We start from the raw sequence: 22,713 nt of genomic DNA, 5'->3' as shown, positions 1-22,713 counted from the left end.
GACTCTGCTCAGCTGTGCTGTTTCAGTGTTTTGGTGGACGCCTGCTGTTGCTTCATGATGTCACTATTGATTGAGATTAATCGATGAAGATCAGTAGTTGCAGCCCTAAAATAAAACGATCATGTGTGAGATGGTGCTGTAGGTTTCTCTCCTGTCTGTATCGGATCAGAGGAAAGTGAGACTCGACCTGCTGCCTGGTTTGTTTCAGGTGGACATGAACTTCATGAAGAAGATCCCTCCTGGCGCAGAGGCGTCCAACGTCCTGGTGGGTGAAGTGGACTTCCTGGAGCGGCCGATCGTCGCCTTCGTCCGGCTGTCCCCCGCCATGCTGCTGACCGGCCTCACAGAGGTCCCGGTGCCCACCAGGTGAGCAACACGCACTGTTGTTGTAGCAGCTGCTACAAGTACCTCCAAATTATACTTGAGTATTTTCTGCTACTTTCTATTCTGCTTCACTCAGAGGGAAATATTTAAGCCGTTAAACTCGACGTTATTGTCTCGTCCGTCCAGGTTTGTCTTCCTGCTGCTCGGCCCGTTTGGAAAAGGCCCGCAGTACCACGAGATCGGACGCTCCATGGCCACTCTGATGACGGACGAGGTGAGACGACAAGGCCGTTTAGTTTCTGGTCAACAAACAGTAAAAATAAAGTCTCCTGAGAGAAATCCTCACACAGAGAGCTGAAGTTTTAATACGCCGACGTCACGGTTTTCTCCTCTATCGTGACCAGAAAGAGGAAATTTAACATTTTAGATTAATTTAAGACTCTTCACCCTTTTTTTTCCTCTGCTGTCAGGAAGGTAATCTTTACTCTGTAGAGGCGTGGTGCCCCCTGCTGGAGGACTCGGATCTTGTTAGCTCTGGACCAGAGTGTTGCAGGAACAGGCAACATGTCCACCTTTCCCATCAGTCCATCACGCGAGGTGTCGCACAGACATCTGGGCCCTGTACCTGAGCATTCTCTGCAGATAGATGTCTGTGTTGACGTGGAAGTTAAATTTTGTCTGAAATTAATTATTACACAGGCGTTTGAACAGGAACCTCCAGTCTGTGAGTGAAAGTACTGTTAAAGTTAATAAAAACAACTTGTTACGCATGATTTCTGGCCCTGCAGTCAGAGGACCTGCAGATGAACTCAGCGTCTGTTTTCAGGGCTTATGGAGTCGGACTGCTTATGTTTTAAATAGGGCCGGGCATTAGTTCAATAACGCCAGCAATTATTTTATCGCACGTCAACGTTTATTATTATTTTGACAGTCCGTTGCTCGCTGGCTCTGAATCCAGTAAAACCATGAGTCACAGGAGGGGGGGGGGGGTTTATCAGCCTGCAAACCAGCAGCGGAGGGAGGCTTCGGAAGACTACGCTGCGGCAGCATGTGGGAGAAGCGGATAAAGAAAAGCAAGACGAGCGGTCAAACGCCACAGCGAAGAGGAGAGCTGCATGCTGGGTAGTGTCGGGGAAGATGTTGGTCTGAGGAACGTTCTTAAAGTCTCAGCGTAGTCTCTTGGCCCCGCGGGGTCGCTCGACAGGGAGACGAGCGCGCCGCGAGTAAACGGCAGGCGCTCTGATGAGAGTAACCATGGCAACAGCTTATGTGCGCTACACTGTGATGCGTTTAACTTGAGTTAAAAAGTGCAGGATGTCACTCAAGTTGGCTACATGAGCCGCTACTAGCAAAACTTACGCTGCGTGAGATTGGAAGCGCCCCCTTACGGTCTGTACCCGCGCTCTCAATCGCCGCACACAAACACATGATTCGACTAGCGGTCGACTACAGGCAGGACTTGGCGATTCTGAATGGACTGTGTAAATCCTTGTATTTAGTTAATTACTTTGCTGAGCTGCTTGATTACTTCCTGTTACGAGATCCAGATTAGTTGATGAACAGACTTCGTCTCTCTGTCCGCTAGATTTTCCACGATGTTGCCTACAAGGCGAGGGACAGGATCGACCTGCTGTCGGGGATCGATGAGTTCCTGGATCAGGTGACCGTGCTTCCGCCGGGCGAATGGGACCCCAGCATCCGCATCGAACCCCCGAAGAACGTCCCGTCTCAGGTGAGGTCTGCCTCAGAGATTGCGATGGTCGTGAAATAAAACTTCAGCGCCGTCCTGTCTGACCTGAACTCTGCTCTGTGCCTTCGTCTCTTGCAGGAGAAGAGGAAGATGCCGTCTGTCCTTAATGGCTCCGCCCACATCTCTGACACCATCAAGGAGGAGGAGCATCACACGGGACCAGAGCTGCAGAGGACGGGGAGGTCAGTCTGCCTCGCTGTACAGGACTCTGAAAAGATCACTTGTACCTGCACGTGTGAGACACGCAGGCAGTGCGTAAAAGAAAAGACCAGTGGTTCTCAAAGGGAGGTCCGGGGACCGCCAGGGGTCCGTGTGTAGATGTGTAATGATGTGGCTTGCAGCTGCGTCATCACAGCTTCATGCACGGCGTGCTGTCCTTTCTTTGGAGCTCTGAATGTCATTTTGCAGAAACCAACAGAGTGCGCCTAAAAATCTGTTGAGGCCATAGGCGGAAATCACGTGACCGCCATCTTTACATCATACACACAGCGTTTCATGTCATTGATGTCATTCATACTGCGGTGGCTCCGTCGGTAATTAATAACAAGCTGCCGCCACACGGCACGCACCTGCCTTTATTTAGGACAGGTGTCCACATGGGACAGGCCTTTAATTCTTTTTGCACAAAACTGAAACTACTATGAAACAGTTTATTTATTTCAAACAGAATAATACTTAATTATAGAATAATACTAATCAAATTAATATCAAATTCAACGTTTAAACATTAATATTTGTAGCCTGTTAACAATCTAAGCAGCATAGAAGCGGCTAAAGCGGCGACCCCGTGGCATTTAAGAGGTTTTATACATCCAAAGAACTTCTATAAAAACCACACCAGGCATTTATTTGTCAAAATGTGTTCCCACACCAGGCCAGTAAAGGAGGCAGTAAGTTTAGTACGTAAGTTTTACGGTACGTATATAGTCATAAAAAAACATAAAATGTTTGTGCATGCTGTCAGTTATAATTGTTAAAAAGAAAGAATCGGCAGGTCAGACCTCTAAATAATCTGTAATTGGAATCAGCCAGGAAAAATGCAATCTGTGCATCTCTTACTACCACCAACACGCCGATAAGCCTGTGTGTGAACTGATCTTGGGCTGATGTTGTAGATCTGCCGTAGTGTTTTGCTCAGTATGATAAGTGGCAGATCAGCCGATGGTGAACCTAAGTCATATTTAAAGGGCTGTTGCCGTGTGTTGTTGGCCAGATAAAAAGGCAGAGAAAAGAGTAAGTCATTGCCACCATTTTACAGCCACTTGTATGGCCGCCAGTAAACCTGGCTATAAAGCACGGAGCGCTTCCTGCGATGCTACCAAGCTGGTCGATCTTTACAGTTTGTCAGCACTTTTTAAGTTTCGTTTTACAATAATATATATATGTGTAAACATTTTTGAGTTTGTGCCGTGATTCAAATAACGACTGTTTACAATCAGTCACAGATTATCAGTGTGTTTTGCGAAAAGACAGAAGGTTAGAATTTACTGTCATGGTGCTAAAGCTGCTGGGAAAAAATGTGGGGGCGCCTAAACATCACTGATGAGCGAAATGTGTCCGTGACTTGACTCCGTCTGTCCGTCAGGATCTTCGGTGGTTTGGTGAACGACGTCCGGAGGAAGGCGCCCTTCCTGTGGAGTGACATCAGGGACGCGGTCAGCCTGCAGTGTTTGGCGTCCGTCCTCTTCCTCTACTGCGCCTGCATGTCGCCCGTCATCACGTTCGGAGGGCTGCTGGGAGAAGCCACCAAAGGAAACATAGTAAGAACTCGACTGACGGGACGATGAACTGATGTCACGTTTCCTCTTAAAGGGGCGGTACAACATTATGACCTCTCTCGCTCTCTCTCACTGTCCCGGTAGAGTGCCATAGAGTCTCTGTTCGGGGCGTCCATGACGGGCGTGGCCTACTCCCTGTTTGCTGGTCAGCCTCTCACCATCCTGGGCAGCACCGGTCCAGTTCTGGTCTTTGAGAAGATCCTCTTCAAGTTCTGCAGGTGAGTCTGCGGGAACACCTGTTTTCTGTACCTGCACACGCAGAACTTTTCTTCTTCTTCTCTCTCCCATTAATCATCACTCATCTGCTGATCCTTTGGAGGAGCGCAACGAATACTTTTACTGCACAACGAATACTTTTACTGCTGATACTTTAACTCCATGAAGCTGGTAATACTCCTGCTGCTGAATGCAGGACTTCTTCTTGTAATAGTGTTTTTAGGTTGTTGTATTTTAATATAAGTGAGGAATCTGAATACTTGTGCTTGAGCTCCGACTCCCCCTGCAGGTGGGAATTAAACATGGCGCCTCAGTGACTTCATTAATGACCCAGAAAATTAGATGGTATGTTTTAAAATCTAGGTAAGTAGGAGCTCAAACCGAGCAGCGAAGCTTTGTTGTTCTTCATGGAGCCAAAGGGGTCACGGATTATCCTGATTTGTGGGTTTTTGGATCAGAATGTAATTGGCTTTAGAGGGATTGTGCATTTGTTTTCTCTTGTTTCTTTGTTTTGTGAGTATTAAAAAGGCTTTTTGTGATGGAAAAATGTTTTGTAACACTTACATAAAGCCCTTATTTTATTTAACCTGCTCCATTTCCCACCAGATTACATCATACTGCTTTTATTTCTGCATTTCTGAAACTCAAAATATTTCCAGGAAAATACATCGGTCAGGGACGTAGCACAAAATCCTGGGCCCTAGATATTAGAGCCCGACCGATATAGGATTATTACGTCTGATGCTGATTTCAATAGTTGAGGATTATAAAATCTGGATGATATTCTTTTTAAGAAACATTATCCCAAATATTTATGTTGAGACCTCACCGAGATACCCTGACATAATGTAGCTGTTATAAATAGTATTTTGAACAAAAGTACAACTAAATATATCAAGGTTTTGATAAATAAGAGTCAGATGTACAAAACATTTTACAAATATCTGATTTGTTATAAATTAGGGAGTACTTCTGCTAATGAACATTAAATTAAAGAGTTTCATATATAAATATAAATTACCTGTGTAGGAGAGTACTAGCAGTAGTGGTATATGGGTAATTTTTATAGTTTGTTTTCCTGGCCCCCACAATACATACACTATTTACTTAGTAGTAGTACTCCATAATTTATTGCAAATCAGATATTTACATTTTTATTTTTTTCTGTAGTTTTATTTGCCTCTTGTCCATCAAAACCTTGATATATTTTGTTTTACTTTTGTTCAAAGTTCTATTTATAACAAAGTTTCTTTTTATACTGCATTATGTCATGGTATCTTGGTCTCAACATAACATTTTAGGGAATATCTCTGTTTATGTCATGCGCTTCTTAAAACAAGGGGGGGGAAACAATATTGCCCGATCTTGAAAATCCCATATCAGTAAGGCTCTAATTTAAACCCACTGTCTCCTCACTATAAATGAGGTTTGCTCTTGAGTACAATGCTTAAAATAACATTATTTTCTTCATGTTTCTTTAAGCATTTAGTTGTTCCCAAGGTGTGAGACAACGTTGGAAAAATAGTTATACAAAGTTTAGTCTCTGACCTGATTCATTCCGCAATTTTTTTGTTTTTAGTTATGAAACTACTTGCTTAGAAGTGAAACATTAAAAATAAAAAAGAACTTTTCATTCCAGGATTTTTAAGTTTTTCGAATTTTCCGTTTTAATAACTGAAAGAGCTGCAACAAGCTGTTTCTTTTATTCAAACTTTAAAGCTCAGGTAGGTGAAGTTTTATCAGTCAAACTTTATTAGAGAGGAACTCCGGTTCGGTCAGCGGAGACGTAACCTGAACATGGTTTTACAACAGAGATAAAACGTCCTCTCAGATGTTGACTAAAGGTTCGACAGTGTTCCTCCTCACATGGGGAACAGCAGGAAGCCGCTGAAGGTGCTGTGGTGGTTGCTGTTGTCCCAGATCTGAGTGCCGTGCCACAGCTGCATGGACAGCGTGTCGCCCTCCTCCAGCAGCAGGGCGGCGCCGTTGGACGCCGTGTCGCTGCCCTCGCCGGACGGCTGCTCGTGGGCGATCAGCTGGATCTGAGCGTTGTTTTTGTAGAGCACGGCGCTCATGGGGAAGTTGGTGGGGGCGTTGGCTGTGAAGCGGATGTAGTAGACTCCACGCACAGGTGCTCTGAACACACCTGGAGAGGGAAGGGTTAATTAACAGGGACGTATGGCAGGTGAGAAGGGACAAAATAACTCAATTGCAAGAAAAGTTTGAATTCTTATTTTTAACTGGAATTTCCAAATTATAAAATCTGTTTGGTTCCGCAGAGCAAACTTTAAACACCAACATCTGATCTATTCTCCAGTTCTCCTGGCTAACGCTTTACCGCTGTTTGCAAAAACGCCGGCACGCTGTGTAAAATATAAACAAAAGTGTTTAATTTTTTTATTTTATTGAAGTTTGCTAAAGTTCAGTATTCACTGCCAGTTTATGAACCACGCAGGCTTGGAGAATCCGGTTGATTTTCAAAATAAAACTCTCTTTGGAGACTCCCTATTGCACATCAACAATAAACACAGTTAAAACAGAAGAAACAATTTAACTGCGTAGCTACTGAACCATCGTAGAAGCTCAAGAATCAGAACAACTGAACAAATAAACAAAATCTGAACAAGTCACAAAAACAGGCAGGCAAAACGCTCTTATTCTGAAATGCTCCATGTGGATATGTCACGTTAGCCTGCAGAGAGTGGAGCGGGCTCGCAGAGCGCTTATCCGTAGTTGAATCACACAAAATGACAAATTAACGAGTTAACAACGTGTAGGCTAAACGCTCCGCTGCTGAAACACTTCATTGGGAGTTGACGGCGCTCAGCCGCTACCTGTGATTGTTCGACGCCATCATCCCACGTTTTCTTCTAGTTTCGTTGTTTTAAAATGGAGACGCCCTGTGCCCGCTCTGATTGGTGAGTAGGACCGTAACAGGAGGCGCATGGCGTTTCGATTGACGAATAATTAATCCATAATCCCCGTCTCTCCACAATTAACTAATCACGTTTTTTCAATCGCAATTTCGATTTGAAAACGATTAATCGTTCAGGTCTAGTTCCAACTTTACGCAGCTGGAGAAAAGCAACTGCGGCCGCCAGACTTGGCGCCTGCTGTGGCGTTGCTCCCGCTAGATTTTAATGTCATGTGACGTGGCAACGTTTTGCAGCGCCACCGAAAGTCGGACACAACTTTCAAGCAGCAGGTCTTATTATAAGTCCAGCATGCATCACTTTAAGTCAGCGCTGCATGAACTCAAACGCACCTTTTATTATTTAAGTCAGGTTCAGGGAAGCTGCAGAGCGCCCTCTGGTGGGAAAACTATGCAACACTCATGACATGAGTTTCTGTTTTTTATTCATCATTAATCGGCTGTCATAAACGCAGACGCCGATTTATCTTAGCTCATATATTTGACAAATCTGTCAGTAGATTCAATCTTTTGTACATCGTCCCATTTTGGTTTCAATTTACATTTTACACAGCGTGAAAATTTTTGGAAATGGAGGTTGGAGCCTACAGATAAATATTTACAGTCCAGCAGTTACAGAGCAACACGATCAGTCATGTTTGTGTCCACCTGACGAATCAAAGTCAGTATTAACTCAGTAATCTGTGTGTGAGAGTTTCTGACCTGTCTCAGCGTTGTACGCCTGTCCGATGTTGGTCAGCACGTCTTTGTAGAGGAGCGTTTTACTTCCTGACGTCGTCTTCTGAAGGCCGTCACCTCCGAGAGAAGCTGAGAATGCCACCTTCTTTACGTCTGAAGACCAACAAAAACCAGTGGCGATAAATGAAAACAAGGTTCTTTTTCAAGATGATGGAATTTCTGAAATGTTTTTGAAACCTTTGTAACATCTGTACTTAAAGTGAAGAACCATTTCAGCTCCAGTAACAACATACTTTATTCACCTTTTAAGCTGATGACACACAGGGAAACTTTTTGAGCGATGTTGCTGGTGCAAAATCTGACTATGTTTTCAACGGATAGCGGATGGACGGGGAGGATGGTGGAGAGGTGGAAGAAGGAAATTAAGGTAGTAATCTTTACTCAATACCAGTGACGGCACTGTTGCTCTAAAGGTTGCTCTGTGTATCATCAGCTTTACTCTGACTTTAAAGTTAAATGTGGTCACTTTATACTACAGAATCAGCCCAGTAACTATGCCGATGTCCCTCAGTTTCAAGTATATTAACACCTGGACAAATTAAACCGAAACTATCTGCGCGAAGACAAAGAGATGCGTTTATAGCGTGTGGGTTTCTTGTTTTTGGGTATATGTTTTACTAATTTCTGGAGTTGATTGAAGCAGGACTGGGTTTATTGGGCCAATAAATATAAAAATACAAAGACTAATTTTAGATTTAATGATGTTATTTCTGTAAGAACTGATGATAATGTCCACATGATGACGCTCCTCCTCCACAGGTGCCAGAAAAGGACGAGAGTGTTTGTTTTAGTGCAGCCCTCCTCCGCCCATCAGAAATGTATCGCTGCTATTAAATCCGGTATCTTAAAGAGTGACTGACCTCTGATGGCCTGCAGCTCCCTCTCTGTGGACTCCAGTCTCTCTTTGACACCTAGAAACACACAGATGCACAAAACCACAATCAACTCATTGATGTCAGTCGTGTGGTTCAACAGATTCACCTGGAGGCAGGTTGAAACTTAATTGAATTTTAACTCTGGAAGGGGCGTGGCTCTGGAATCAAATGGACCTAAATCAGCAACCGATGGGCCAATCATCACAAAACTCACAGGACCTGTCCAGATGAGTGCCTGAGACAAGCCCTGAAAGTTCCATTCAAATCGACCACTAGGGGGCGCTGCAAACGCAAGAAAATGGGCGTGGCATAACACAAAATGGACCATAAATAAGACATTAACTGTCCAATGGTTACAAAACTTCTGATGGGAGCTGAACCCTGCAAACCGGGTCGGAGATATTCTGACTCAGCCATCACAATTTGGTCCTTGTCAAAGTCACTCAAATCCTCACGCTGCCCATTTTTCCTGCTTCTAACACATCAACTCTGAGGACGCAATGTTCACCTGCAGCCTGATGGATCCCACCCACTGACAGGTGACATGGTAACCAGTGTTATTCACTTCACCCGTCAGTGGACATCATGTTTTGGCTGATCAGGGTATGTTGCAGCTTTATAAACAGAAATATATGAAGGAATAGAATAAAAATAAGGAGGTGAAACACGGGGTGCTGCATGCAATATCAAAATTAAAATCAGTGTATAAACGAGAGAGGATCAGGACCTTGAGACTTACCCAGATTATCTGTCTGAAGCTGCTTCAGCGAAGCCTGCAGAGTCTTCAGCTCGGCTTCAGCGTCGAACTCTGCCGGAGCCTCGTCCACCCTTCAGCACAGAGAAACAAAAGCAGATGTCCACTTTTTGTTGCATGTGATAAACGTTGCTGCAGACGCCATATTCAGATAAATATTCTGTTGCTGCGGTAAAAACGCTCGCGTCGTCCTCACATGGGGAACAGCAGGAAGCCGCTGAAGGTGCTGTGGTGGTTGCTGTTGTCCCAGATCTGAGTGCCGTGCCACAGCACCATCTTCAGCCTGTCGCCCTTCTCCAGCAGCAGGGCGGCGCCGTTGGACGCCGTGTCGCTGCCCTCGCCGGACGGCTGCTCGTGGGCGATCAACTGGATCTCCAAGCTGTTTTTATAGAGCACGGCGCTCTTGGTGAAGTCCGTGGGACCGTTGGCTGTGAAGCGGATGTAGTAGACTCCACGAATCGGTGCTGTGAACACACCTGGAGGGACGGCGAAGAGAAACGAGGAAGGTTTAGACGAGGAACTGAAATTTTGTCCTGAAACGGAAGTACAGTGGAACTAGCATGACCGAGACAGGCGTGTGAGTTACAGAGACCAGGGTGGAAACCAGAAGTCTGTCTAAATGTGTGTCTGAGGGGTGAAAGTAGTTTGTGGATAAACAAACTTGATGAATAAACGCTGCCGAACATGAAGCGGCGGCTGAACGTGTGGAAAGGCTCAGCTGTGTGTGGAGCGATGAGGAGGCTGTGACCTTCCTCACATCTACACCTGAAGCTAACAAACATCATCGTGTTCTCCACATGGTTCGACTGCAGCTCTTCTCATGATGTCACCTCGCTGTGCAGTTCAATGGCAGCGACTGGAGAATCGGCTCCACCGGCCAATGAGCTCGTGTGCTCGATGCAGTGGGTGGAGACGAGCAGCAACATCAGGGTTAATTTTGCAAAATGACTGTAAAAGAATTTCAAATCTGAGCTACGTTTGGTCAGAAACTTGACTTGTGTATCTCACCTGTCTCAGGGTTGTAAGCCCCGCCCACGTTGGTCAGGACGTCCCTGTAGACGAGGTCTACGTTGCCAGACGTCGTCTTCTGGAGGCCGTTTCCTCCCAGCGAGGCAGCGAAGGCAACTTTAGGCGTTTCTGTACAAAACAGTTTCCTCTTTTTCAGAAATGTGTCCTTTTTAACATTTAAAACGTTTGTATGAGATACCTCTTGATTTTTAATTCAAGTATATTACAGACATGAAACTCACTATAATGAAGTTGTCAGCATATATAAAGAGATTTAAAGAGTTTATTTACAGTACAACAAGTGTTTGTTGTTCATCTCTGCTTATGCGTCTCCACAGGAGGAGTTAATGTTGTTCACAAATTAATATGCAATTAAATATCAAATCAGCTCATTCTTATAACGGGTTATAAACCATTTATAAACTTGCTTTTACTCATGAAATGAGGGGATTAAAAGTGTTGGCCACCGTTTGAGACGTCTCACCTTTGACGGCCTTCAGTTCCCGCTCGGCCGCCTCCAGACGCTCGGCCATCGCTGCAAACAATTAAAGACGATTAGCGTTTGTTTAAACCTCAGCGGGTCACACAGGAAGAAGTCTGCTTCATAAAACATACACAGGCTGGAGCCTCTTGTGGTGAACCTCAACCTCAAGAGAAATGACTCTTTAATTCTACCAACTGTGCTGGATTATGTTGGCAAGCTGAAATATTATATTATAATTCACTCTGACTATGAAAGTGCGCTTCCGTCTCGATGGAGGAGACACTGAAATCCTGGAGTAGGTCATGGGGGAGAGAGATGTCCTAAAAATGTGTGTATTGTAGTTTGTATCAAGCATGTTGCGGGAAAATCTTTGCGTGTGGTTCGACAGTAGTTGAAGTTTTGAGCAGCAACAGCCGTGGGTGTCACTTTGTGTTGAAAAGCGGTGGGGGCTCAGATTAGAGGTGTGAAGAGACACTTAGCGCCTATCGTGGTGTCTCGCGAGCTATCAGGTTCACGAGACGAAAACATCCTTAAACAGTGTTTTAAAGAGATCAATGTTGAGATGTGAGCGGGGGGTCTGGGGGCGGGCCTCCCCCGGGAAACTTGATCATTAAACTTCATCTCCTGCATTCTGGTGAAAGTTTCTGCACCAACTAAGGGTGGAAATTTTTTATTTATGTAAAGGGAAATGCAAAATTCAGGTGGCAGGTGACATTTCAAAGTATATAAATACAACAGTCAGTGCAGCTCTCAGTCGTTCTGTGCTGTTCTCAGATCTGTTTTGGATGATGCACATTTGTTTCTTCTATATTTTAATTGCATGTTTTCTTAATGTGCAAATAAAATGTTTTCATTTGTTTTTAAACTGCGTATTTCTGAACGTATTTTAACAACTTATTCTTTAAAAAGTGGTGGGGACATGAGCACACCACAAAAAGCTTGTGCAATCGTGTTTTTAATATCTTAGAAATATATCATAAATACGGCTTCTAAGGACACTGAGACCATCTTGCACGCCTTTATCGCGCTCGAGTTACTGCAACGGCCTTTATAACTTGCAAAAATGTATTGATGAACTGTCAGAGGTCGCACGCCTCTGGAGATCTCGGGGTTGTTTTGCTCAGGGACACTTTGGTGGATGTTGTGGTGGGAATCGAGCCCAGGTCTCTCTCACCGAAGGCATGTGTCGCCCCTGTTTTTAGCTTCTGTCTCAGACGATGTTTTAGAATAGATTTTAAAATGTTATTGATCACTTTTTTTTAAAGCTCTTCATGGCCTCTCGCCCTGTTTTATCTCTGACCTTTTAGTCCTGTACGTACCAACACGTACTCTGAGATCCTCGTGCAAAGGTCCAGAGTCTCAACTGAAAACTAAAGGGGACAGTTTTCAGTCGGGGCCACGAGGCTCTGGAACAGCCTGCCCGATGAAATCAGGTCGGCTGAGTCGGGTTGGCCAATGAAACAATAATATTATTGCGCTTAATTTTTCTATTAAGATTGATTTTGTTGAGGAAAAGGGACTCAAAACATATTTACTAATCATATTTTTTTGAAGATTTAGGGTGCTGAAGGTGCAATGGATAAAAGACACATGCCTTTGGTGTGAGAGACCCGGGTTCAATTCCCACTGTGACGCATCCCTGAGCAAAACACTTAACCGCTCGTTGCTCCAGACGCGTGCGACCTCTGACATGTATAGCAATTGTAGCTTTGGATAAAAGCGTCAGCTAAATGAATAAATGTAAAAAGATTTTATCAGAATTGTTTTGAATGTTCTACCTCGGATTTGTGAAATGCCACTGGTGTTTTTCACATTCTGACCATAAAGAATAGTTTAACCAAACAATTATCAATCTGGTTTCTTCAGTTTCCACTCAGGAGCAAAAATCTCCCTTTAAACTCGATAGAAATGTTTTTAATCATTATGTTTTTGGACACTCATTAAACTCATCTTAAAGGACGGTTCTCTCTCTTCAAGTCTTTGACATGACGTGAAACTCTTTTGGCTGAATCACCAGAAGAGAACAGCTGATAGAATCTGAATCTGGTTCTTTTGATTAGAAGGTACAGGTCTGTGGACAGGGTGCAGTTTGGCAATAAACATCCAGTCACTGAGCTTAAAATTCTGAAACGCATTTCCAACAGTTCTCTAGTAGCGTAATGTTTGAATTAACGGGACTCTTTCTTTAAAGTAAATTTGAGATGAATCCTCTCTGATTGGTCAGGTTTGAGCCATAGAATAAATATTTCAGAGACGCAGCCTTACCTCGTCTCTCAGCCTGCAGCTCCTCCAGGGCGGCCTGAACCTTCTTCAGCTCGGCCCGGCTGTCGACGGGCTGCGCTGAGCCGACCCGGGCCAGGCAGGCCAGGGCTAACAGCAGCAGGACGGGGAGACACCGAGACATGATGAGTGACAGTGAGACTGAGTGAGGAGGACCGAGAGGCTCCTGCTTCTTATAGAGACCCTCTCTGTGGTCGATGGCCTCGGTTGATTATTGTACAGTTTGTCCTGAGTCAGTGTTGACTGAGATCACTGATACCACTGATTAGCTCAGCAGGCTGAACCCGGGTCAGCAGGGAGACTGTTCTGCAGAGAGATGCATCAAAACATGTCACGATGCTAACTGCACAACAACTATTAGACTCTGGTCTCCTAACGGTCTGCACCCAGTGATTTTATTCCAAATAGAGGCAGTTACTGCCAGGAGACTTCCCATGATGCACTGAGCTCCTCTCTCGTTCTCCCCCTCTCCATCTGCGCATTCTTATTCTGTTAATGCTAATGTTACCAACTCGACTTCTTCCATCTCCCGTAGTCTTGTGCTTTTTCGTCCCTCTCATCTTTCCTCCTGTCACTTTCTGCAGGTGTTTCTGGATCTGAGGTTGCGGGCTTCCTTCTGCCCCCGGGTTTCTTCTCGAAACCTGCTGCTATTATTGTTGAAAAGCTTTCATTATTAATGCTATTTTTCATTTTCGTCGCTATCTGTAACGCTACCACCTTTACTATTGTTTTACATATCTATGTGGAACTTGCGTTGGAGTGTGTGTTCCGACGAAGGTCTTCAGACGAATGCGTAGGGTTACTACCGCAGACTGCGGAGCCGCCGTGACGTCCCTTGTTGGGTTGTGGACTGTCACTTTGAAGCCTCCAGTTTGGCAGTTTGGCCATCTTGGTTTTTTGGAACCAAACTTGACCATATTTGGATGAGAGGGTGGAGCTAGCCAGCTTGATTAGCATCTGTAACGCATGTCAACTGTGAAAATAGCTGGGATGCTAATTTTGGCAGGTCGCCATGGTAGCGACTTGTCAGTCAGCTTGTAGCCCCGCCCTAAAGCCTCCCCTGCTTCCTGGTCTCTGTTCCTCTAAATGGGACCATAATTTACTAAATGAACATCATGCTGTGTTGAGGAAGACTTGAAACTAGCGACTGAGACCAGAAACTCATCAGGAAAGTGTTTACTGAGGGAATAAATCAGCTGACAAGTAGAAACAGTTTCTCAGAGACTTCTATACAATCACACTTCTTTCTGCAGCCGCAGCTTTAAGGCGCCCCCTGCTGGCTGCTAGAGAGGACGCAGGTTTAAGGCGTCACTTTTCAGACCTGGAGGTTTCCGCTTGGGTCGCTTGTTGTAGTGAAAGTTGTGATGTTGCTGGTGTGACGACTCTGTCTAAGGTGCATCACTTCAACCTGTTAACATGTGACGTGCACGCTCTGCTCAGGCTTGAGCCAAGAAGTTTCCTGTTAAGTTCAAAATAAAGTTTAAGTCGCCCCCTGCTGGCCGCTAGAGAGGACGCAGGTTTAAGTCGCCCCCTGCTGGCCGCTGGAGAGGACGCAGGTTTAAGGCGCCCCCTGCTGGCCGCTAGAGAGGACGCAGGTTTAAGTCGCCCCCTGCTGGCTGCTGGAGAGGACGCAGGTTTAAGGCGCCCCCTGCTGGCTGCTGGAGAGGACGCAGGTTTAAGTCGCCCCCTGCTGGCCGCTGGAGAGGACGCAGGTTTAAGGCGCCCCCTGCTGGCTGCTAGAGAGGACGCAGGTTTAAGGCGTCCCCTGCTGGCCGCTAGAGAGGACGCAGGTTTAAGGTGCCCCCTGCTGGCCGCTGGAGAGGACGCAGGTTTAAGGCGCCCCCTGCTGGCCGCTGGAGAGGACGCAGGTTTAAGGCGCCCCCTGCTGGCCGCTGGAGAGGACGCAGGTTTAAGGCGCCCCCTGCTGGCTGCTAGAGGACGCAGGTTTAAGGCTCTTCACAATGCGTTTCACCTGTGGCTTCTTCAGGTTCTAAAGACACAGGCGAAACGCATTTTTTTTTTTTTTCATAACAATTGAAATGTTTAAGGCTGCGTTTCTTCCCTCCCTCCCACTCCTGTGTGAAACAGTGCACACCTTCCATTCTAACTGAGATTATACAGCTATTGTTCCACATTTGTACAATATATAATGGTATTTATAGAACACACACAATGTGAGCTGTTGATCACAACAAAAAACAGTTTCTGTTTGTAATGTCATCTTTTAAAATCACCTTTATCTGAACAGTGTTTAAATCATTCCGGCTCCCCCCTAATATTATCATTTATTAAAAATCTTAAGGGGAAAGTAGTCTGACTGTGGAACACTGCCCAGTTTTCTGTGTAGACTGAACGGCCACTAAAAACTAACACCATGCAGACAATTTAACAGACGGATTTTAAAATCATTTATTTACATAATATAAATCTAGCTTTTGTACGCAGATGTCAGGTAAGGTCTGAAAAATCTACCAGAAAGTCTGGAATAGCGAAATGGGAAATGTGTAAAAAGCCTGCACTCTAAGCCGTCCCAGTATCTGCAGAACCTGAGATGCTGTTGCAGGAAAGCTGACTAAAAACTTAGCAGCTTGGCTGGATGTGTCCTGTTTGACACTAAGCACCACCTGTTATGACCTGGCTCTGGCAGCCACAAGAAAAGGGAAACACCCCACGGCAAACGTGTAACAAAATATATTTGTTTAAACCAAACCAAAGGTGGAACATGTGGGGAGAAACAGAGGGAGGTCGGTAACCTCTGGGGCCCCGAGTTCTTGCAGTCAGCCTCGGACCCCACAGGGCATCCCGACAAACCAAAGTCTGTTTTTCCATTAAAACACAAGGCTGCAACCGTTGAATGTCAGAATTAAAGGTGAGCTTATTGAACTATATTTAGGGATGATTTTAGATTCTCAGTTAAACTTAGTCTCGTTAAGGCTGACCTTGACGTTTCACTGGGACTCTCTCCTGGTCAGGTAGCAAACGCTGTCCCATCATTTGCCACAGTCCAAGTAAATACAAGGTTTTGCAAACATTATTGATTTTCCTTATGTAAAGCTTAGATGTTTAAATTGACTTCCACCAGAGGGGGAAAAAAAACACATAACTTGCAAACAAAAAGTCCTTCAAAGCTCCCTCTGATCAGACTTTTGCTCTCCCTTTCAGCTTTGCCGTCACGCTGTCAGCTCTCTCGTTTGCGCTGAAACGAACTTCTTGTGCTGGCGGGTTTTTCAGGGCTGCGTCCCCATTGGTTTGTTAAAAGAAACACTGGAGACTGGACTGCTACAAGATCAGTGATTCAACACTAAATGATAAATAATTATAAAGAGAGGTCAGATTCACCAGCGGTTGGTTTGAAACCAGAATCATCTGAACCCCTGATCGTCCACCCAGTGTCTTCTGTCTTTTGTTACTGATTGGTGGAGTATTGATCAGATAGACTCCGCTCTATCTGTGGCCCGCAGGGACCTGATGTACAGAGAGAGACTTTCAGCTACCTGCTCACAGACTTCAGTTTAGTTCAGCTGCATAACTAAAAATCCGTCCGATGTAAAATCTTCTCGACTCCTTTGATCAAATCGTAACTTTATCAGTACAAAGTTCTTTGGCTTCTTTTTGTTGACTGAAGAAAAGAATTTTGTAGGAAAACATGTTCAGAGTTGTCAAAGTGTCAAAATAAAGTGGTGTTGGTATTGAAAAGAGCCCTGGTCCTTGAACGCATCATTTTGCTTACAGCTGTATGACCACAGGATGAAATGCTGCTTCCACAAACATTGTGAGTGTCTGAACACGAGTTTCAGGTCACAGCGAGCAGAAGAATGAAAATGTAAAAACTTGATGATTTTGAAAATGATCTTTAGCAGTGTGAGGCGAGTTAATCCTGTTAAAAACACTGCCGTATATTTTTTCCGTCTGTCCTCAGTGAGTACGGCCTGTCCTACCTGTCCCTGAGGACCAGTATCGGACTCTGGACCGCCTTCCTCTGCCTGCTGCTGGTCGCCACCGACGCCAGCTCTCTGGTCTGCTACATCACCCGCTTCACCGAAGAAGCCTTCGCCTCCCTCATCTGCATCATCTTCATCTACGAGGCTCTGGAGAAGCTGGTCACCCTCGGGGAGCTCTACCCCTTCAACATGCACGACGAGCTGGACAACCTCACCTTCTACACGTAAGGACGAACCGGCAGCGTTTCTGAAGCTTTAGATTAGTAGCTCGCCGTTCTCTCCGCCACAACACTAGCTGCAGGTGTAGTAGCATATCAATAAAACGGCATCCAAGGGTTTTGTTTTGTGGTTTGGACGCCCCGTGAACTAGCAGGCGAAGACTGATTCACTGCAAAAATATCACTTTAGGTTGAAAGTCACTACAGTGTTTTCTGTTCTCCTCTTGTTCACGGAGAATCTCATTGTCCGACTTGCTGACAAAATAATCAATACACAAAAATTCACACAATTATACCTCCTTAAACTCTCCTGAGGGGAATATGTGTCATTCATTTCCATACAGTTGGTCTCTGTTCAGCATAAAGCCTGATTTATACTTCTGTACCGAATCTACGGCGTAGATCGGAAGCCGCAGATGTACCTGCTTTTTAACGATGAGAAGGCGTAGACATGCGGCGGCACCGCCAACAGCGTTGTTCACATACTTACCTGCGTGTACCTGAAGCATTAAACATAGGGTTGCCACACGTCCCTTAAAATAAGGAATCGTCCCGTATTTGAGAACTAAATAGGGCGTCACGTTTTGAATCAATAGGGGAGTTGGGGGAGTTGTTTTTAATGCAGCAGGGGTGCCACTCAGTGCGGCGCCCCGAGCAGTTGGGGGTTCAGGGGTTCGCTCAGGGCCTCCTGCGGCAGTCCTCTCCAGCTACCAGTCCACGCTCCGCAACTCTGGTCAAGCCAAACGTCACGGTTTGTGGGCCAGTGTTCTGTGTGCTCTGTCAGACGCGTGACAGCACGCCGAGGCACTGATTTAATAAAACGCACTCATTTTCTGATTGATCACGCTGGATTTCATAGGCTGCCTATTTGTTAGGAAATACTGGTACAATGTGAATGAAGCACATGCCCACATTATGGTATGATTTGTTTTTTAAAGTTGAGGTAACCAGTCAGACACATCAGCATTATTGCATCCTTCAATACTGTAGAATTAACAACAGGCTGAATAAAAACTGAAAACATAAATAGATTTACTGACCAATCAAAAAAATGGCGTTGAATTAAATTGAGAAATGTTTGTAGATATATTATTTATGATTTCAATAGCAGACAGCTTATTTTAACATCCGTTGGTATCAATCTGAATACTTTCCTGAAAATATGTTTAAAGTTATGATATACCACCATTGGCACACCATCGGGCCCCCAAGTGGCCTGGCCCCCGCTCCGGAAGGCATCCCTTATTTTGTGCAGGAGTCCTCGCTCGACTGTTGCCCGTGGTAAAGGTCATTCAGATCTAAAGGGGTCAACGGATCAAATCGGTGAATCAAACGCTCACGTAGCGTGTACCTGACTCACCTGTTGCTGCTCTGTTGCAGGTGTCAGTGTTCTCCGCCTGCAAACGCCTCAGCTGACGTCCTCCAGATGTGGAGCAAGAAAAACATCAGCTCAGAAAACATCCAGTGGGAACAGCTGAGTGTGAAGGTCTGTCACAAGTCTTTTTACTCCTCCTTAAACACACTGAATCTGATGAGAGAGCTGACTTGGAGGTTTTCTCCCTTCACTACAGTCGGACCACAGCAGCATCTTGTGGACGTAAGAGGAACTGCAGCTCTTTAAAATTCTCTCTCTCTCCGTCTGCAGGACTGTGTGGATTTACGCGGCGAGTTTGTCGGTTCGGCCTGCAGCCCGCACGGCCCCTACGTCCCCGACGTCCTCTTCTGGTCCATCATCCTCTTCTTCACCACCTTCTTCCTCTCCTCCTTCTTCAAACAGTTCAAGACCAAGAGATACTTCCCCACAAAGGTCCGTATCTGTCCGTCCTCCACACAGTCTCAGCAGATCTGCGTGTCGATAAATGTTTAAACTCGAGTTTCATGTTATCATGACTGAACAATCTTTGATACGGACATTAAGATCTGCACATAATATCTCTGCAGATATTTACAATTTGACCCCTGAAATGAGATTTAAGATGTTGAATTTAAAATATGAAGATAACCTTTTGGTACACAAAGGTAATGCAAATATTTTTATCAGAGCAGAAATACTTCATTGATCCCCGAGGGGAAAATTCTGTGTCACAGTTGCACAAATTGCCCAGAAGGCAAAAGGAATATAAAAGAAATGTAAGGGAGGGAGAAATTTCCTGGGGGAAATTATATTCTTCAGAAAACTACATGTGCCATTTAATGTGTGTCTTTTTTTTACACAATACTTGTATTGAGATAAATATTCAAACCAAGCCTCCTCTTTTTTTCCCCCCTTAAAGCAGTGGTCGGCAATAGGCAGCCCACGGGCCAAAGCTGGCTCGCCCCGCAGTAATATCTGACCCCCGGACAGATTACTTTGATAGCGGCAAAAAATAAAACATTATAGCAGCTGGTGCTGAAACAGAGCTCAGTCATGACAGCAAAAGTTACTCACCTAATCACTTCCTCTTAACAGACTGTGCCTACAGAATAAAAGCTCTAGAAAGGCTTTGCAGTAGAAGGCTACTTTATGTCCTCTTTAATTGAGAGCTTTTACTTTCTTACGTTCTGAAGGAAATTCAAGAGTTTGGCTTGCCTGACACACCTCTGAAAGAGCGGTCAGAAAATAAGCGTCCTTAGGTTGATATGGACCAATCACCGGGAGGCACAGACTCCTGCACAAGCTTAATTGTGAACATGTAAAACGATCTCTTCATCAATCAATAATTCGTTGATAATGGAGAAAAATAATCCTAGCGGCAAGTGGAGATTGAACAAACACCCCTTCTAACAACAGGTGCCCTGTGCACTACTGACCGAGCTAACGATGGATTGTAAATAATCAGTTGACTATGTTCTTACCCCGCTGAACCATTCAATCAAATAACAAATGTGCATTTCCCTAAAATTCAATTGAATGCATTTGGTCTTTTTGGTGTTTTAGTGGTAATCCCGAACATTAAAGACGAGTGAGGGTGATTAAAGCTCCTTTGAAATGGATTTTCAATTCAATCTAGCTGTTTTGGCATGAATGTAAAACAGAATTGCAAAAGAACAATTCATTTTATACAGCTCATTAATCACTTAATAAAATAAAAAATAAAAATAATAACAAAAAATATATGTATTAAAAATAAATAAAACAGTAAATGTGTGTGTTAAAAAGGATTAGATTAAGATCTAAATTTCTTCAAAGGAGCTCGAAAACACGCTGCCACCCGAATGAATCCGTCTCTGGTTGGAAATGATCACATTTTATTGTGTGACGTTTGCATGTTTTGTGTCTGCAGGTCCGATCCACCATCAGTGACTTTGCCGTGTTTCTGACCATCATGATCATGGTGTTGGTGGATTATCTGGTCGGAGTTCCTTCACCCAAGCTCCACGTACCCGACCGCTTTGAGGTAACACCCGACTGTCGCGTGTGTTTCTGTTGGGAATCTATAAATCAGTAGACCGTATTTTGATTAAACTTGTTTAAGTGTCGGGTTAACATTAAACGAACTGATCAATTTTTATACTGTTTTACAAAAAATCTAGGTTTGTAATAGAAGATTTTGTTTCCCGATGTTAAAGCTGATCAGATTCAGTTCTGCTGAATGAGAAACACCCTCAGCAGCTGTTTGCTCAGTGTGGTCTGCTGCTTTATTTGGGTTTTTAGGTTACACCACACTTTGGACAGGTGGGTTTTTAGGTCAGTTTCTTCTGTTGCCGGGTCCAAAAATGAAGAGCAACCACCTCAAAATGTACGATCACACACAAAAACACCAATTCAAACCCCAAATGTGGATTAATCCACCACTGAAAATGGTTCCCAACAAATGCTGTTTCCTCCTTTTTTGATTAAAGTTTGATTAAAACTGAGATTTTGATAAAATGACCGAGCCTTTTGTTTTTCAAATGAAACTATATCTGTGAGCTGTTTTTAAAAATGTATGTCTTCAGCAAGAACAAAGTCCTTTTAGGAAAGTCCTGCCACTCAGCCGCCATCTGAGCAGCTATTTTGGACTAACAAGACCAGGCTCCTTTCTAAATGAATGGGGAGAGGGCCAGAACTGCACTTTTACTGGTCACCGGGACATAAAAACTACATGACTAGAGTCAGCATTTAAATCTGATAAAAATCGCTGAAAGAGTTTGGTAACTTTGCCCCAAATAAGGTTTAAAAAGCTTTACTTTACTATGCATGCGTCACCGCTTCCACGCATGCATTTTAAAGGTAAAAAAGACATCACCTTACATCAGTGGAACCACACGATTGGCTGAAATATGATTCGGGGGTCCTGAAACTGCAGCCTCCGGTACTGCAGCTACATACTACTCGTTCAGGATGGACTCAAGTGAAAAGTTTCACCTGCTGGTGGCGCTAAAGGAAACGTTATACATTCACCAAAGTCATTAGAATTCACCCTCTGGTGAGGCTGAATGTCTGTAACACATTTTTAAAGTCTGTCCCAATATTTTTTACTGCAGAGTCAAAGTTTACAACTGGTAAACACCAATAATATTGGGAAGGAGTTGCAAACTGCTAAATTACACCTTTACGTGGACGACACAGTGATGTATATTCAGTAGCTCCTTCAGCTATATATGAGCTTCTGTTTGCTTCAAGTCTCACTGCATGGACTGAAGTTAGTTAAAGAAAACTGCATTTATGAAGATTCTCAGTCATCCAGGTCATAGTTATCCAACGAAGGTTAAAATCAAGGGCAACTGGACTTTAGTGGACTATTGATGATTGGGTTTATGAGAGAGAGGCCGACAACAGAACGCTTCGTACACGATTTCATCACTAAATCCACTTCTGAGACGTTTTGAGGCAAGAAATCAAATGTGTAGATGTCAAATATTGACCGTTTTACGAAAAGTGATTGTGGATCAAAAATGTGCTTCTCAACTCCGCCATTTACGGAGTGGCGGCGGGGGAAGCTCGCGCCAACTGGCGGGAGGAGCTAGCGAGGCCGGCTAGCCGTCCGCTCACAGAGCCCTCTGGTCCCGCTGTCACACAGACCTCTGCAGCAACAATAGCAGAGGAAAACACAGCTGTGATAGTTTAAATGTTCGTACTGCTGTTATTCTGTCAGCACATTTGAGTAATTTAAATCAAGTGAAGAGACATCTGGCTCCTGAAAGTCCTTGACTTGTGAAACTTAAAAAATAAACATGTTGTTACTTTATTATTATTTGTGGTTACAATACTTGCTTTCTATTGCTTTTATTTTATATAATTCTTATTTATGCACTAATTATGCACTTACTTTACTCTGCAATAAACCTTATTCTGGGTGATAAAGCCTGGCTGTTCAACTCTACAACTGGTACTACAGTTACCAAGTCATAAAATTCCTGCGTGAGTGCGGTCAACAGAAAGTGTTGGCTCCCAGGCTCACCGCCCCTCTCTGTCAAAGCCCAAAAAACACAGGTGAACTGGTGAGGCAAACA

At 44.4% G+C, this 22,713-nt stretch overlaps 2 protein-coding genes across 4 annotated transcripts in view; one reads left to right on the top strand and one right to left on the bottom strand.

The window, feature by feature from the left end:
• Positions 1-22,713, top strand: part of LOC119898168 (sodium bicarbonate cotransporter 3-like) — a 55,905-nt gene that overhangs the window by 28,799 nt on the left and 4,393 nt on the right. For all 3 annotated transcript variants that reach the window (XM_038712352.1, XM_038712351.1, XM_038712349.1), the window contains 10 exons: positions 209-366; positions 511-598; positions 1,910-2,056; positions 2,153-2,256; positions 3,660-3,834; positions 3,937-4,070; positions 17,059-17,304; positions 18,679-18,784; positions 18,944-19,105; positions 20,562-20,675. In XM_038712352.1, the coding sequence (XP_038568280.1) occupies positions 209-366; positions 511-598; positions 1,910-2,056; positions 2,153-2,256; positions 3,660-3,834; positions 3,937-4,070; positions 17,059-17,304; positions 18,679-18,784; positions 18,944-19,105; positions 20,562-20,675 (1,434 nt within the window). The remainder of the gene's footprint in view (positions 1-208; positions 367-510; positions 599-1,909; positions 2,057-2,152; positions 2,257-3,659; positions 3,835-3,936; positions 4,071-17,058; positions 17,305-18,678; positions 18,785-18,943; positions 19,106-20,561; positions 20,676-22,713) is intronic.
• LOC119898180 lies at positions 5,753-13,286 on the bottom strand. The gene is made up of 8 exons (XM_038712368.1): positions 13,125-13,286; positions 10,860-10,910; positions 10,376-10,504; positions 9,564-9,843; positions 9,353-9,441; positions 8,599-8,649; positions 7,703-7,831; positions 5,753-6,214 (listed from the first exon to the last, which is right to left on the bottom strand). The coding sequence occupies exons 1-8, from the start codon at positions 13,261-13,263 to the stop codon at positions 5,931-5,933; spliced, it is 1,152 nt and encodes a 383-aa protein (XP_038568296.1). The 5' UTR covers positions 13,264-13,286; the 3' UTR covers positions 5,753-5,930.

Source organism: Micropterus salmoides, unplaced genomic scaffold (genome assembly GCF_014851395.1).
Source record: "Micropterus salmoides isolate LMB-PRFRI ecotype aquatic unplaced genomic scaffold, ASM1485139v1 Ms_hic_scaffold_11, whole genome shotgun sequence".
In the NCBI taxonomy this organism is placed as follows: Eukaryota; Metazoa; Chordata; class Actinopteri; order Centrarchiformes; family Centrarchidae; genus Micropterus; species Micropterus salmoides.
This window is presented reverse-complemented; position numbering and strand designations above follow the sequence as displayed.